The sequence below is a fragment of the Anoplolepis gracilipes genome, chromosome 6, assembly GCF_047496725.1.
Source record: "Anoplolepis gracilipes chromosome 6, ASM4749672v1, whole genome shotgun sequence".
Classification (NCBI taxonomy): Eukaryota; Metazoa; Arthropoda; class Insecta; order Hymenoptera; family Formicidae; genus Anoplolepis; species Anoplolepis gracilipes.
In genome coordinates, this window is record NC_132975.1 from 3076401 (window position 1) to 3090450 (window position 14050).

The window sequence follows — 14050 nt, forward strand, 5'->3', positions numbered from 1 at the left end:
GAATATTTTATGAGATATCTTGTATTTTATGTCAAAATACTGCAACTTTGAAGCCTTATAACTCAAAAAATGTTTAATGAAAAAACATTTTATTATAGTGTTTTGGAAAGCTCTCGAGATAACCTACAAGAATATGCAAAAATATATAGGGTGTTCCATTTAAAAAACTTAAAGTGACCTTCACGTGACCTTCAAATGACTTTTCAAAGTCAAACCAATGGTACCATCTTATAACCCCCGAGAAACCATACAACTTTTGTCTGAAACATTTTTCTCTCCCGGGCTTGTTTTCGAGATATTCGACTGGATGGATTAAAATGGTCTACCCTGTATATATATATATATATATATATATATATATATATATATATATATAATAATAAATTACATTTAATTAAATGTTATATAATTAAATTTTAATTAACATGTAAAATAATAATGATTTTTTTATATATTCATATAATAATAAGGTCTAATCTAATTTATTATCAATATATATATACATGTACAGGGTGTTTTATTTTAATCACCCCAGGCAAATATTTCAGAAAATAATAATTCAAAAAAATGTTTCAGACAAAAGTTGTATGGTTACACAGACTAACGAGACAAATCAATTGGTGCATAAAAGTATTAGGGTAAGATAATTGAAAAATGAATATTTTACGAGGTATCTTGTGTTTTATGTCAAAATAAATTTTTCGAATTTTCATTATTTTCCGAAATATTTGCCTGGGACGATTAAAATTAAACACCCTATATATATATATATATATATATATATATATATATATATATATATATATACACAATAAGTTTATTATATACATATACAATAAGTTTATTATATACATATACAATAAGTTTTATTACAATAAAAAATAAAATATAAATAAGTTTTTTACATAAAAGTTAAGAATTTATTATTTTTAATTAAATTTGAATTAAAGTATAAATTTTAAAACTTTTTTACATAGAGTCATAGTTTTTATTTATCTGCTATTTATATTATATTAGCATTGACCAAGATTATAAATTTTTTGAAGGAAATTGTTAATTTTATGTAAAATATTCATATATATGTATATAATAAATAATACATAAAGAATAATAAATGTTGTTTTATATATTAATATAAAAAAATGTTTATAAAACTTTATGTAATTATGTAATAAATTTAAAATTTTATATAATTTATTGAGACATTAAATTAATTTAATTCTTAGTATCGCAATGACATAATAAAAAATATTGCTTGTATTTCTACACAATATGTATAAATTATTATAAAACATATAAAGTTACATCATATTCAAGTTGCTTACCTGCAAAGACGATGTTGACGCCAAGAGCTTGCGTAAACCGCAGATATGTCCGTCCAAGTTCATAAACACAAATATGAAGAATATCACTAATGTCGATAAGCATAATAGGATGAAGAACTGTATAAACTGTTAAGAATTTATATTTTTTTTACATTTTCTTTTCCATTCTTTTATATTTGTACTTATGTAAGATATCTGTTCATAAATATCCGAGCAAATATCTCACAACTGATTGAAATCACAATAAGTTTAATAAAATTTGCACAGTTTTTAGTCCACAACAAAGCACATTTAAAAATTCATTTTTTACCCATAACCTATTCAGTTATAAAGACCATCTTCACTTTTTTAAATAGAACCACTATAACTTTTTTATATAAATCGATTCCTCGATATATTTGGTGTAACAAGTCATAGGAGAATATTGCAAGAAATTGATTTATATAAAAAAAATTAAAGTAAAATTAAAGTAGTTCTATTTAAAAAAAAATAAAGATAACCTTTATGTATAACTTAATAAACAAATTCAAGTGTACATGAACGAAAATCAACTGTGCATTAAAGACAATTTATAAATATAGCAAAAGTAGAAGAAAAATAAAAAGAAAAATATAAAGTTCTATATTATTCTTTTTGCATTATTATAAATATAAAGGATACGTGAATTATTTCCATGTCGACAAGTAATGTACACACAAGCAGCCTGGTTATGTACCTGTTTTCTCCCACGTGTTAAATTAAGATCCAAAGCCATTTTATAAAATCTTACAGACGTGTTGATATCATTCTCGTCTAAGCTAAAATAAAAATTTTTAACTCTGAAAATTATTTAATACAAATCTCATTTAATTATGTACACACATCATAAAAAAAAATTTTTTACCCTAACTGCATGCCAAGATGTATTATACCTTTCCTTGCATTTTCTAAAGTGTTTTTTCTGGATTCTTTTTCATTGGAATATCCTACAAATTAAAAGGAGTTAAGCTTTTATATTGTAACTTTTAAGAGAAAAAAAAAGAATATTATATATTAAATGACTTACGTGCTCCAAAGTTTGTAGCACCACCTGAGCTACCCTCAGGGACAAAGTATTTAGGCATTACTTTACCCGAGGATGATTCTTCAAAAGTTGGTTGACTAACAATAACTGAATCCTCCAATACAAAACCACATTCCACACAAATAGCATCTCCACGTGCAGGATCAGTCTCAATATTTGTAGACCCACAATTACGACACTTATTTCCAGACATCTGTTACAATAATATAAATATATATATATATATAAAATACATTTTTTTATTTATTATTTTAGTCCATTTATTACAAGAGATTTATTGCAAAAGAATATGATAAAAAATACTATAATAAAATAGATCATTGTCTATATATATATATAATTATTATTATTATTATTATTTATTATTAAACATAATGTTCGAATATAAAATATATTATATATGTGTATATATGTATATATTCTCATTAAATTTTATTAATTTTTCCATTAACTCATATGTTACATTAAAATATATAACAAGATTAAATTAATTATAATACACAATACATAAAATTAACAAAAAAATAAATTTTTGGAAACAATTTTTGCAATATAAAACTAATATTTATTAAACATGAATTAAATAAACAAATGTCATTGTATTTTACTTACCTTTGATAATTGTGTTTATTTATTTAATTAAATAAATCAAACTTTTGTAAAAGTTAATATCTATTTACTAAATATTGCAAAAATATCGTTATATATTGTAAATCGTAAATAAATTATACGCAATTGCAAAATGCATCAAACAATTAAGCTTTTTAACACGTGTAATTTTTGAAACCTCATAAATACTTTGTATGTCGCGTACAACTAAAATCTTCTATCTTTTTTTGCAGATGAAACAGATATAAAGAGATAGGACCTATATACTGCCATAAAATTTATACCAAAGAGAACTCACTCTGGTTATGTGAGAGTATACCGGAGGCACTGTAGAGACTTCTATCGGTCGGCTGCGAACTACGGATTCGTTTTTTACGTATTACAGCTAAAATTTAGAGAAAATTGCAATAAAATTATGATATTTTTAATCAGCAACATTGTCCGCAGGTTCCTAAAGGCGATTTTTTGGAAAAAAGGTCGAAATAAAATTTTCAAAAATGTGTTGCTAACCGCGGATCAGGTGTAGCTACTCTTTTCGAATTCAATTTATTATAAATTTTTAAGAGTCAAATTGCAATATCCGGCTCTTTAGGAACCTTCCAATTTTTATAAAGAATATATTAAAACTCATAAAGAAATATAACTTTTTCAAAGCTGAATACGAAAAATACGAATATCGCTATCTGTATCTAAAATACAGCTAACGAATCGATGTTGGTAGCACCGCTTACTAAGGAGAGACAATGAAAGACAATAACGTCGTCTTTGTCTCTCTTGAAATGCAATAATGTTTGTATGTGTACAGACATACACCAATACATTGAATAAGAATTCATTTCTCAATGTTGGTGACAGTGACGCTGGAATTTTCTGGTCGGCTCTGCCGACCTTTAACTATTGCGAAAATTGCAAAATGGTACATAACTTTTTTACTCGGTTTAACCTACTCTACCTGCACCTGACGGGTGGTTTGCGAATTATGGGACACCCTGTATAAAGTATCCTCGAATTTTATGTATTAAGAGCGCTAAGGTGATCCTTTCTGCGCATGCGCTGACATGTGTCGACGCCATTATGATCAGTATATGTACTTCTAACCTGCTTTCGGTCTCTAATTCTTGTCAGAACACATGTCGTATTAGTAAAAAAAAGTAAGAAATATAAATATTAAATTATGGGATACAAATGTGCAGTTATTTTATATCTTTTATACATGTAAGCTTGTTTATCATACTTAGTATGTATATACAGGGTGTCTCATAACTAACGAGCCAACGCTCGTGAGCGGGTAGAGCGGGTTAAATGGAATAGAAAAAGCCTGTACCATTTTACGATTTTCAAAATAATTAATGAGAAATTAATTTACAAAGATCGGCAAATCCGGCGCGAGTATCAGCCCGCCGCAAAAAAGATGGCGAGAAGGACGGCCCACCGCTAGGCCGGTCGCTAAATAATAATTGCTAATCTATTGTTCTTATCAACGCTTCTCGTCTATACCCCTGGTAACCGCGAGGCAATGGCGCCTATTTACGCCACGCGCGCTTAGCGATCGTCCTTAGGGCCGTCCTTCTCGCCATCTTTTTTTGCGGCAGGCTGATACTCGCGTCGGATTTGCCGTTCTTTGTAAATTAATTTCTCAATAATTATTCTGAAAATCGCAAAATGGTACAGGACTTTTCTATTCCATTTAATCCGCTCTACCCGCTCATGAGCGTTGGCTCGTTAGTTATGAGACACCCTGTATATGCGTGCAACACGCGCCTTCACAGCGCATGCGCAGAAAGGAATGTCATACATACTTGTTTGTACATAAAATTAGAGCTGCCTTATACATAAGGAGTTAGCAGTCTAGTATTATATAGAAGTCTGTGGATACGACTGTATATTGCTTTAAATTCAACCAATCAGCGTGACTGTCATACCACCAATGATAACGGATGCGCATAAGTTTTGTACATACTTTTCGATGTTATGTACTTTGCCGGAGTTAGCGATCTAGTTATATATAGAAGTCTGTGCTTTTAACCGAAGTTTGAAGTTTGTTTAAAGTGGCCCTTTAACATTCGCAAAAAAGATGAGTTTTAATAAAACTAAAGAAATCATAGAAGAGGGAGATGTTGTTATTTTATATTTAAATCCAAGTAACATGCATTCTTTGGAAGTAAAGGCAAAAATTGTTAGCAAGAAAGGCGAGTTCGTGGATAATGTGTTCCAGACTACATACGGCGCATTGAAGGTCATCTCGCTTGTCGGACAAAAATACGGTTCAAAAATAGAGTTAACTAGAGGTTGGGCGCATATATTACAACCAACACCGGAATTATGGACGATGATATTGCCACATAGAACACAGATCATTTATAGCCCAGATATAAGTCTTATTATACATTTAATGGAACTTAAACCAGGCAGTAAAATTATCGAAACAGGTATGTTATAATATTAATTGAAGTAAACTTTATACTCTTTTCATAATTAATTTTAGGCACTGGTAGTGGCTCATTATCACATTCTTTAATTCGAGTGATACGTCCAAGTGGTCATTTATATACTTTTGATTTTCATGAACAGCGTGTGTCTGTTGCTAGCACAGAATTTGATAGACATGGACTGAGTGAGTTTGTAACTTTGAAAAAAAGGGATATTTGTTTAGAAGGATTTGGAGAAGAGCTAAATCATAAAGTTGACGCAGTCTTTCTGGATCTTCCACATCCATGGTTAGCTGTAGAACATGCTACTGTTGCTTTGAAACGAACAGGTGAAGCTTTTTTTAATTTAGTTATTATTCGTGGAAAATATATATCAATATAATAATAGATTTTCTTATGATAAAAATATTTTATAATATTTACAGAGATATATTTATATCGTAACAGTAAAAACTACAATATATAAATATAATTAAAGACATATGCATATTTTGCAAAAATTATATTCTGAATTATACATAATATGTATATATAACAATGCTTGTTATCCGTTAGGTGGAAAACTTTGTTTTTTTTCTCCTTGCATTGAGCAAGTTCAACGTACCTGTGCCAAACTTATTTGTGAAGGATTCATAGAATTAAATACATATGAATGTTTGCAAAGAGAAATGAATGTTCAATACAGATCTTTGCCAATATTAGATTTTGACTGTTTGAAGTACAAGGTTCGTGTATTTTTTTTTATTTATTGAATATCCATCTTTAATTGAAATAAAAGTTTGACAGAATGTTGAAATTTATATAAAATGTAGAATATTTTTGGGTACTTAAACCAAAGCTTTAAATACTTTTTTCAAAATTTTTTATTTTGTTTTTTTTTTTACATTTGTTAACATGAATTTGTTAAAAGACATTGAAAAAATTAAATAAATTTTAAATAATGAAAATATAGTGTATTATAAGAACACATAGAATATAAAATATATAATTGTTTCATTACAGCACACAAATGAGGACATGACTGAGAAGAATGAGAGAAGAGAGAGGAAACAAGAAAAACTCCTTACAGTCATGCATGCTCAGTCATTACCTGGACACACAGGCTTTATTACAATTGCCATCTTTCCCCCTTACTGTCATTATTATGTACAAAAGTAAAAAAAAGAAAAAGAAAAAAAAACAGATTTTGATCAAGAGAAACAACTAATCAAAAATACAAAATTAGAACATGCAAGTAGCAGTTGTATAGAATTAATAAAATTCACTGCCATTCAAATAAAAATTATATAATTTTAAAACTACGTTGTAATTGCTTGTTTTTAAAATTAAATATTTTTTTCTGAAATTATACTAAATTGTAATGGAATTTTCGAAAACATCTACTGTTACTTATGAAACAAATATAAAATGTATATTAAAATATCAGAAAAATGGAATTCTGGAAAATAAAAAAAAAAACTGATCATTCACACATTTGTTATTTGTTTGTTAAATATTTTATGCATCTGTCTTGTTTGGATTCCAACTAAGATAATCGAGTCGAGTTGCAGCCTGATACTCTTTTACTAAATATTCTACAATTTCTCGCGAATTATCTAATTCATCAAGATTATCTTCAAACATTTTTTCTTTACGAAATTGTTCCAGAAATGCTTCTCGCTTACGTAGTTTGTCATATTGTTGTAAAGCTCTGTCAAAAAGCTAAAAATATATATATATATATATATGTATATATTTCAGTCCATTTTTGTTTCAATATTGTAAGTCACATATTGTGCCGATCAATTTTTTAATGACTGCAATGGTCATAAAATACTCACCGATGATATATTAGTATGATTGGCTAACATCAAACCAGAAACACGATGTGTACTTTGTATATAAGGAGATTTTCTTGAAAGAGCTACTTGTATACTAGCTGGACCCCAAGGAATAAATTGTGCAAGCTTTCGTTCTCTAATTCTTTGTAAGGATTTATGCACTTGTGTTGGATCTATTTCACCCTAACAATAAGATATATTATTAATATTTTATGCCATTGTTTTATGTGTATATCTTAAGTTTAAAAAATTCAAGAAATAATTTTAAACGTGATCTCGTTAAATTTACCTGAATTATGTTTAAGATCGATATATAACAATGAGATGCATTTCTATCTAATGCTGTAGAAACCATCATATTTTTTGGTTGCAACAGTCGTCGCATTACATCCAAAACAGATGTTTTCCTAACTGATGCACCCTATTTTTTAAAAATAATTTTTATTAATACAGATATATATTATAACAAGATCATATGTTATGTTTTATACAAAATTCAGTCATTGTTTGCAATGTATAATTATAAAAAATAATTTTGATTTTATATTATAATTATATGTGACAGAACTTAAAATTTAAATATGAAATTGAACTTGGATAAACATAGCATGAGAATATTAAATATACAATACACATACAGATGTGCACATATATAATTTCAATGTATACAATTAGCAAATTTTATCTATACAAATCATTAACAAGATTTAAAAGTCATTGTCTTTTATAGCCAATTTTCCCATTGCACTTGTAATACTGATAGAGAGCAATGTTTTCATTTGCATGCTATTTATCAGTAATCATAAGACATGATAAATTTTAAATTTTGATCATTAGTTACCTCTTGATCGGTTGTAAGTGGAGTGTACCCAGTCATTAGAAAATGTAAGCGAGGAGTTGGTATAAGTGGTGCAATCAAACCAACTAAATCGTTATTCATATATGAAGGATATCTCAAAGTTGTTGTACTGACGGACATTATTGTCGAAACAAGTTTATTAATTTGTGTGAAGCTAGGATTCTGAATATGTAATCTATCTGAAGCAATTCTATTCAAAGCAGTATTATCTAAGACCACCACACAATCTGCACATTGAGTCAGCCTTTTTAATGTTAACAATGAATTATATGGTTGCACTACAACATCGCTATAACAAAAATTTGATATATTAAACATTAAAGACGAATAATTTTTTCTTAATAAATAAATATTTACCTTATCTCATCTTGATTTGGAAAAACACTGTATGTTTCAATTAATTTCTTAGGAAATCTATCAGAAAGAGATTCTAACATGAAAGATCCCATACCAGAACCTGTACCTCCTGCTATTGAATGACACAAAACAAAACCCTATAAAATGAATAGTTTTTTTTTAATCGTAATAAATTATATCAAAGTATATTGAAATAGATTGTATAACTATATGACAAGAAATTAATAATAAGCTTTTTATATGCTTTTGTAGACATGAAATTAAAATAATAAAGGGTGCTTCAAGATTAAACAAATAAATTTTACTATGTTCTATAGACAGGATAGAAATAAAAAAAAATGATGCACAACTATCCTGCATCTACCTCTTATTGGTCCATGAGATTCAAATGTTTCATAATAAAATCTTCTTGATTTCTTAACTTGAAAAAAAATCTATATTATATTATTAGTAAAATCTAAAAGAATAAAAATAATTACTTCTAAGCTATCACTGCCATCAGCTTCTCTATCTAGTATATCGAAGATTTCTTCCTGTAACTTTTCACCCTGATGGTATCCTGATGCCCAGTTATTTCCAGCACCACCACCATGTTTTGATAAATAGATATTTTCAGGATTATACAGCTTGTAACAATTAAAAAAATTTTAACTTATTTTATATCAATTATAAAATAACTATTAATATAGTAACTATATAAAAACAGGAATATATATATATATATATATTCCTGTATATATATATATATATATATATGATATTACATAAAAAATTAATATTACCTTTGAATATTGAGAATTCATAATAGTGTGAATTACTCTAGGTTCTAAATCTAATAGTACAGCTCGTGGTATATAATGCTCATCATCCGATTGATAAAAAAAAACATCCTTTCTATCTGTTCCATCTATTGCATAATCTTCTAAGATTCCTTCTGGACTAATGCCATGTTCTGCACATAATCTCTTCCAAAATTCAAATCCAACTATAAATAAAATAATGTATAAATAAAAATATAAATTTTATTATATAAAAAATATATATATATATTTTTATAAGTTATAATAAAAAAATTTTAAGTTTGTAAAAATCTTGAATCATTATGTTTCAAGCTTTTTGATTTTACTTTCTAAATATGTTTTCTGACATGTAAAAAAAGCATGTGATACATATTCATTATTTTTTCATAATGTATTTTGCTACTGTTGTATTTTCATAATATGTTTTGCCACTGTTTGGAAATTATATAGAATTTTGTATCAAAATATTTCAACACATGAAAGGAATATATCCATAGCAAAATAATATAATACTTTGATTGCCACATTGGCCAAGTTGCAAAGTTATCATTTCGCACGGCATTTTGACAGTTTACAAACAATATTCAAATATAAATCACTTTATTTTTTACTTTAAACAGAAACAGAAAAACACAACTGATACTAGTGACCATAAACAATAGACAGATAAGATATTGATATATAAAATGTGTAGACATCCATAGATATAAAGGATCGACAGCTAGAGGCACTGTGAAGACTCCTATCGGCCGGCTGCGAACTACGGATTCGTTTTTGTCGTATTACAGCTAAAATTTAGAGAAAATCGCAATAAAATTATGATATTTTTAATCAGCAACATTATCCGCAGGTTCCTAAAGATAAGCCGGTAGTCATAGCTCGATCTTATATTTAAAGTCGATCTTAAGATCTCGTTCAATCAATGAAGTAACAACATAGCATTATTTTATTGGTTGAACGAGATCTTAAGATGATCTTAAATATAAAGGTGCCTTTTCATGCTGACGCTCGACGCTCATTTTCAGCGTCAAAAGACATCACGTGACCAAAAATAAAAATACCAATTCGTCAATTTTGATCACGTAATCTGTTTTGACGCAAAAATGAGCGTTGAGCGTCAGCATGAAAAGGCACCTTAAAGCTCCTGAGTACTCGCCGCGGAACTTCGATGTCAACGGTGGCGACATATAGTTCTGTCTCTTTCTCTCTTTTGGGAAATATGTCAGAAGCGAGAAATGACAGCCCAATTTATGTTGCGACCTACGTCGTAATTATTTGCTTTTTGCTAGTATTGTGATGTGCAACGTATTTATGAAACTTGTGAAAATGGACGGCTGTATAAGGAATAAACTGTGTAAAGTAACATTTTCCTCTCCTTTCGACAGCTGTCAAATCGCGTGTTTTTCCGCATTTCAAGGGTTCATTTCGGACTCAATTTACAGTTATTTATCAATTGTCAGAAGAAAGGATTACCAGCCGTCCATTTTTACAAGTGTTCTGAAGAGATTGGTAGTATTATTTCGTTGAAATATGTTTTTATTTACATGTCAGTCGCAATATAAATCAGGGTGTCATTTCTCGCTATTTCTCGCTTATGACGTCACGATTTCAATATGGCCGCGGTGACTACTCAGAAGCCTTAAGGACGGACTATGAATACCGGCCTATGGCCGGTTGATTGATAAATAATCGTAAATTGAATCCGGTATTCAAAGTCCGTTCTTATATATAAAATCATCTTAAGACATGTTTTTAGTCGACTTAAGACTATGTTCAGCCAATCAGATGGCCGAATAGAATTTTAAGACCTTACTTAAGACGAGCTTGAATATAAGAACGGACTATGAATACCGGCCTAAGTCTATGGACTCTACCCACAGACATCTATATAATACTAGATCATTAAGCTCCTTATATAGTTACTAGATTCTATGGACCTGAAATACAGACTTCTATGGGCGGGTTCGGGGAGATACTATTAGCGCTAACAGTGTCGTTCTGTCTTTGTTACTCATTAAAAGTTGAACAAAGATAGAACAACGCTGTTAGCGCTAATAGCGTCTCCCCGAACGCGCTCTATACAGGGTATCCCCGAATTGGCGGATCAACTCTCGTCGGTAGATAGAGCATGTTAAACTGAAGAAAAAAATCTTATATCATTTTGCTAAATTCGCAATAATTAATAAGATATAAATTAATAAAGATCGGCCAATCCGTGCCAGTTTAAGCGTGCGGCGCGAAGAAACCTCCCAGTTGTTACTTGATACTAGGCGCGCGGCAAGACGTAAACGCAGAACGCACTGTACGTGTTTCTTTAAGTACGCCCTTTGTACGCCTTTGTATGTCCTTTGTAGAGCGCTCCGCCTACTGTCTCGCCGTATAATACTAGACTGCTAACTCCCTAGATTTTGCTTACATAGAACGTTTTTCAGCAAATAACACAGGCGACACAGTGTCCATTAGTGTGAGGGAGAACATTCGTTGTGTCTCACTTACACTAATGGACACTGTGTTACACTGTGTCGCTGTGTGGTCTGTATCGCTTGTTGGAAAACTCCCAGTACTGGCAGTGAATTTTGAAAGGGTGAGTATCAATCGGACACAATGCTTATTGGTCAGATAAAAATGAGAACCTTTGATTGATCAACTATGCTGAAAAGTAATATGGTTGTAAAAGTAATATGCTTATTTTAAAAAAAAAAAGATAAAAAGTAGATAACAGACTTTATTGAGTTTTATTATTAATTATTATTATTTATTATTAATTTTATTTTTGATATTTCCATAAGATTTACAAATTTTAATTATATATTTGAATTGCGCGGATGCATTTTGGACCGAATTTTGATTGGCTAATTCCATTCTGCTGCCGCCATTATGCGCAATGTTACACCTTAGGTGCGTCCAGGAAGACGCTAATAGCGCTAACGGGTTATTCTATCTCTGTTACTCATTAAAAGTTAAACAGAGATAGAACGATGCTGTTAGCGCTAATAGCGTCTCCTCGAACGCGCCCCTTGTATCCTTACACCATGGTTGGATCCATGATCCATGATAGTGTCACAATGCTTATATTGCAAATGGTGACGGTACATTTCTTCTGGCTGAATATTAAGATAAACTAATGCATTATGGCTACATCGAAAACTACCAACACATATAACAGACAAAATTGGGAGGATGCGGTAAGTATGAAGAAATTAAATCATTTTATACCAATGTTTTGATTTTTAAAAATGATGTGAATTTTTTCCTACAATATATGTATGTATAGCTTTATATTATTTCTTATATATATCTACAGCTTTATATATTATTATTTTATTCATATAGGAATTTCCAATACTATGTCAAACATGTTTAGGAGATAATCCATATATCCGTATGGTAAGTTATCTGACAGTTGTTACAAATGTTTTTATATGATGAAGTAATATATATCAATAGGTACATTTGTTCGAATTTAATAAATAACAATGAAATTGTAAAATCTAGTATATTTGCTTTCAAATGACAATAAAGTCTATTTTATTAAAATATTTCATAACTACTATAGTATATATTTGTTTATAGACAAAGGAAAAATATGGAAAAGAATGCAAGATATGTATGCGACCATTTACAGTATTTAGATGGTGTCCTGGGGCAAGGATGAGATTTAAAAAGACTGAAGTTTGTCAAACATGTAGTCGGTTGAAAAATGTTTGTCAAACATGTTTATTAGATTTGGAATATGGTCTACCTATTCAAGTTCGTGATGCTGCTTTGAAAATTAAGGACGATTTACCACGTTCAGATGTAAACAAGGAATATTATGTACAAAATATAGACAATGAGATTGGAAAAATTGATCCAACAACGCCAGCTGGTGCTGTTGGCAAATCTGCCGCAGCTAGTGATCTCTTAATGAAATTGGCTAGAACAAGTCCATATTATAAAAGAAATAGACCGCATATTTGTTCATTTTGGGTAAAAGGCGAATGCAAAAGGGGTGAGGAATGTCCTTATCGTCATGAAAAGCCGACAGATCCTGACGATCCGTTAGCCGATCAGAACATAAAGGATCGTTATTATGGTGTGAATGATCCAGTGGCAGATAAACTTATGCGAAGAGCAGCAGCCATGCCCAAACTCGATCCACCAGAAGATAAATCTATTACGACGTTGTATATTGGCAATTTAGGTGATGTACTGACAGAAAAACAATTGCGCGATCATTTCTATCAATATGGCGAGATACGTTCGGTGACTATGGTGCCACGTCAACAATGTGCCTTCATTCAATACACGCAGAGAAGCGCTGCCGAAGCAGCGGCAGAAAGAACGTTCAACAAGTTGATATTGGGTGGTAGGCGACTTACTATAAAATGGGGCCGTTCTCAGGGAAGGCAAACTATATCCGCAACAGAAGCAATGAGAGAAATTCTCGAACCTGTTCCGGGATTACCTGGCGCGTTACCACCGCCACCAGAAACGATGGGTAATAATTTTTTCAACCTGCAGACAACGCCTGGCATGATGCCGCCAATGATGATTCCACCACCGCCTGTTGCACCTCAATTTATGTTTCCACCGCAAATGGCGGCTACAGCTGCGACACCGATTTTCCCTCCAGGAACAACTCCTATACATTATCCAAGCCAAGATCCATCTAGAATGGGTGCATCACAGGGTATAGGCAAACCTTGGCCAGAAGAATAATATAATGACATGAGTTTTTAATGTAACTGTAAATGTGAGAGCAAAAATATATATCCTTGAATTCCTTAAAATTACAACACATGGTGT

The 14050-nt window shown here is 30.4% G+C and overlaps 4 protein-coding genes across 5 annotated transcripts in view; 2 read left to right on the forward strand and 2 right to left on the reverse strand.

Moving 5' to 3' along the window:
- The window catches only part of Brf (Brf RNA polymerase III subunit), a 45726-nt gene extending 42467 nt beyond the window's left edge, over nt 1-3259 (reverse strand). Inside the window, exons 1-5 of the mRNA XM_072895104.1 lie at nt 3001-3259; nt 2371-2581; nt 2209-2290; nt 1986-2122; nt 1326-1442 (exon numbers count right to left, since the gene is read on the reverse strand). Of these exons, the coding sequence (XP_072751205.1) occupies nt 1326-1442; nt 1986-2122; nt 2209-2290; nt 2371-2581 (547 nt within the window). The 5' untranslated portion in view covers nt 3001-3259. The remainder of the gene's footprint in view (nt 1-1325; nt 1443-1985; nt 2123-2208; nt 2291-2370; nt 2582-3000) is intronic.
- Nucleotides 3260-4988: 1729 nt separating this feature from the next.
- Nucleotides 4989-6584, forward strand: Trmt61 (tRNA methyltransferase 61). Its single transcript, XM_072894378.1, has 4 exons — nt 4989-5426; nt 5483-5755; nt 5982-6151; nt 6429-6584. The coding sequence occupies exons 1-4, from the start codon at nt 5072-5074 to the stop codon at nt 6582-6584; spliced, it is 954 nt and encodes a 317-aa protein (XP_072750479.1). The 5' UTR covers nt 4989-5071.
- LOC140666829 (tubulin gamma-1 chain) lies at nt 6272-9935 on the reverse strand. 2 transcript variants are annotated; one of them, XM_072894376.1, is made up of 8 exons: nt 9776-9935; nt 9245-9447; nt 8942-9088; nt 8463-8599; nt 8088-8394; nt 7536-7667; nt 7247-7429; nt 6272-7127 (listed from the first exon to the last, which is right to left on the reverse strand). In XM_072894376.1, exons 1-8 carry the CDS (start codon nt 9822-9824, stop codon nt 6924-6926), a joined length of 1362 nt encoding a protein of 453 aa, XP_072750477.1. In that variant the 5' UTR covers nt 9825-9935; the 3' UTR covers nt 6272-6923. The 2 variants fall into 2 exon arrangements, with proteins under 2 accessions (XP_072750477.1, XP_072750478.1); XM_072894377.1 differs by lacking the exon at nt 9776-9935 and adding an exon at nt 9589-9744.
- Nucleotides 9936-12292: 2357 nt separating this feature from the next.
- LOC140666633 (pre-mRNA-splicing factor RBM22) lies at nt 12293-14040 on the forward strand. Its single transcript, XM_072894011.1, has 3 exons — nt 12293-12447; nt 12596-12649; nt 12836-14040. The coding sequence occupies exons 1-3, from the start codon at nt 12394-12396 to the stop codon at nt 13961-13963; spliced, it is 1236 nt and encodes a 411-aa protein (XP_072750112.1). The 5' UTR covers nt 12293-12393; the 3' UTR covers nt 13964-14040.
- Nucleotides 14041-14050: the final 10 nt, after the last annotated feature.

Bases quoted from the DNA above. Each gene is read 5' to 3' on its own strand.
- Trmt61 (XM_072894378.1), top strand. From the start codon at position 5,072: ATGAGTTTTAATAAAACTAAAGAAATCATAGAAGAGGGAGATGTTGTT. The intron at 5,427-5,482 runs GTATGTTATAAT...AATTAATTTTAG, and splicing joins CAGTAAAATTATCGAAACAG to GCACTGGTAGTGGCTCATTA. The intron at 6,152-6,428 runs GTTCGTGTATTT...GTTTCATTACAG, and splicing joins TTGACTGTTTGAAGTACAAG to CACACAAATGAGGACATGAC.
- LOC140666829 (XM_072894376.1), bottom strand. From the start codon at position 9,824: ATGCCGTGCGAAATGATAACTTTGCAACTTGGCCAATGTGGCAATCAA. The intron at 8,600-8,941 runs GTAATTATTTTT...TTCATTTTATAG, and splicing joins ATGGCAGTGATAGCTTAGAA to GGTTTTGTTTTGTGTCATTC. The intron at 7,668-8,087 runs GTAACTAATGAT...TTTAAAAAATAG, and splicing joins CACTTACAACCGATCAAGAG to GGTGCATCAGTTAGGAAAAC.
- LOC140666633 (XM_072894011.1), top strand. From the start codon at position 12,394: ATGGCTACATCGAAAACTACCAACACATATAACAGACAAAATTGGGAG. The intron at 12,448-12,595 runs GTAAGTATGAAG...TTATTCATATAG, and splicing joins GACAAAATTGGGAGGATGCG to GAATTTCCAATACTATGTCA. The intron at 12,650-12,835 runs GTAAGTTATCTG...ATTTGTTTATAG, and splicing joins ATAATCCATATATCCGTATG to ACAAAGGAAAAATATGGAAA.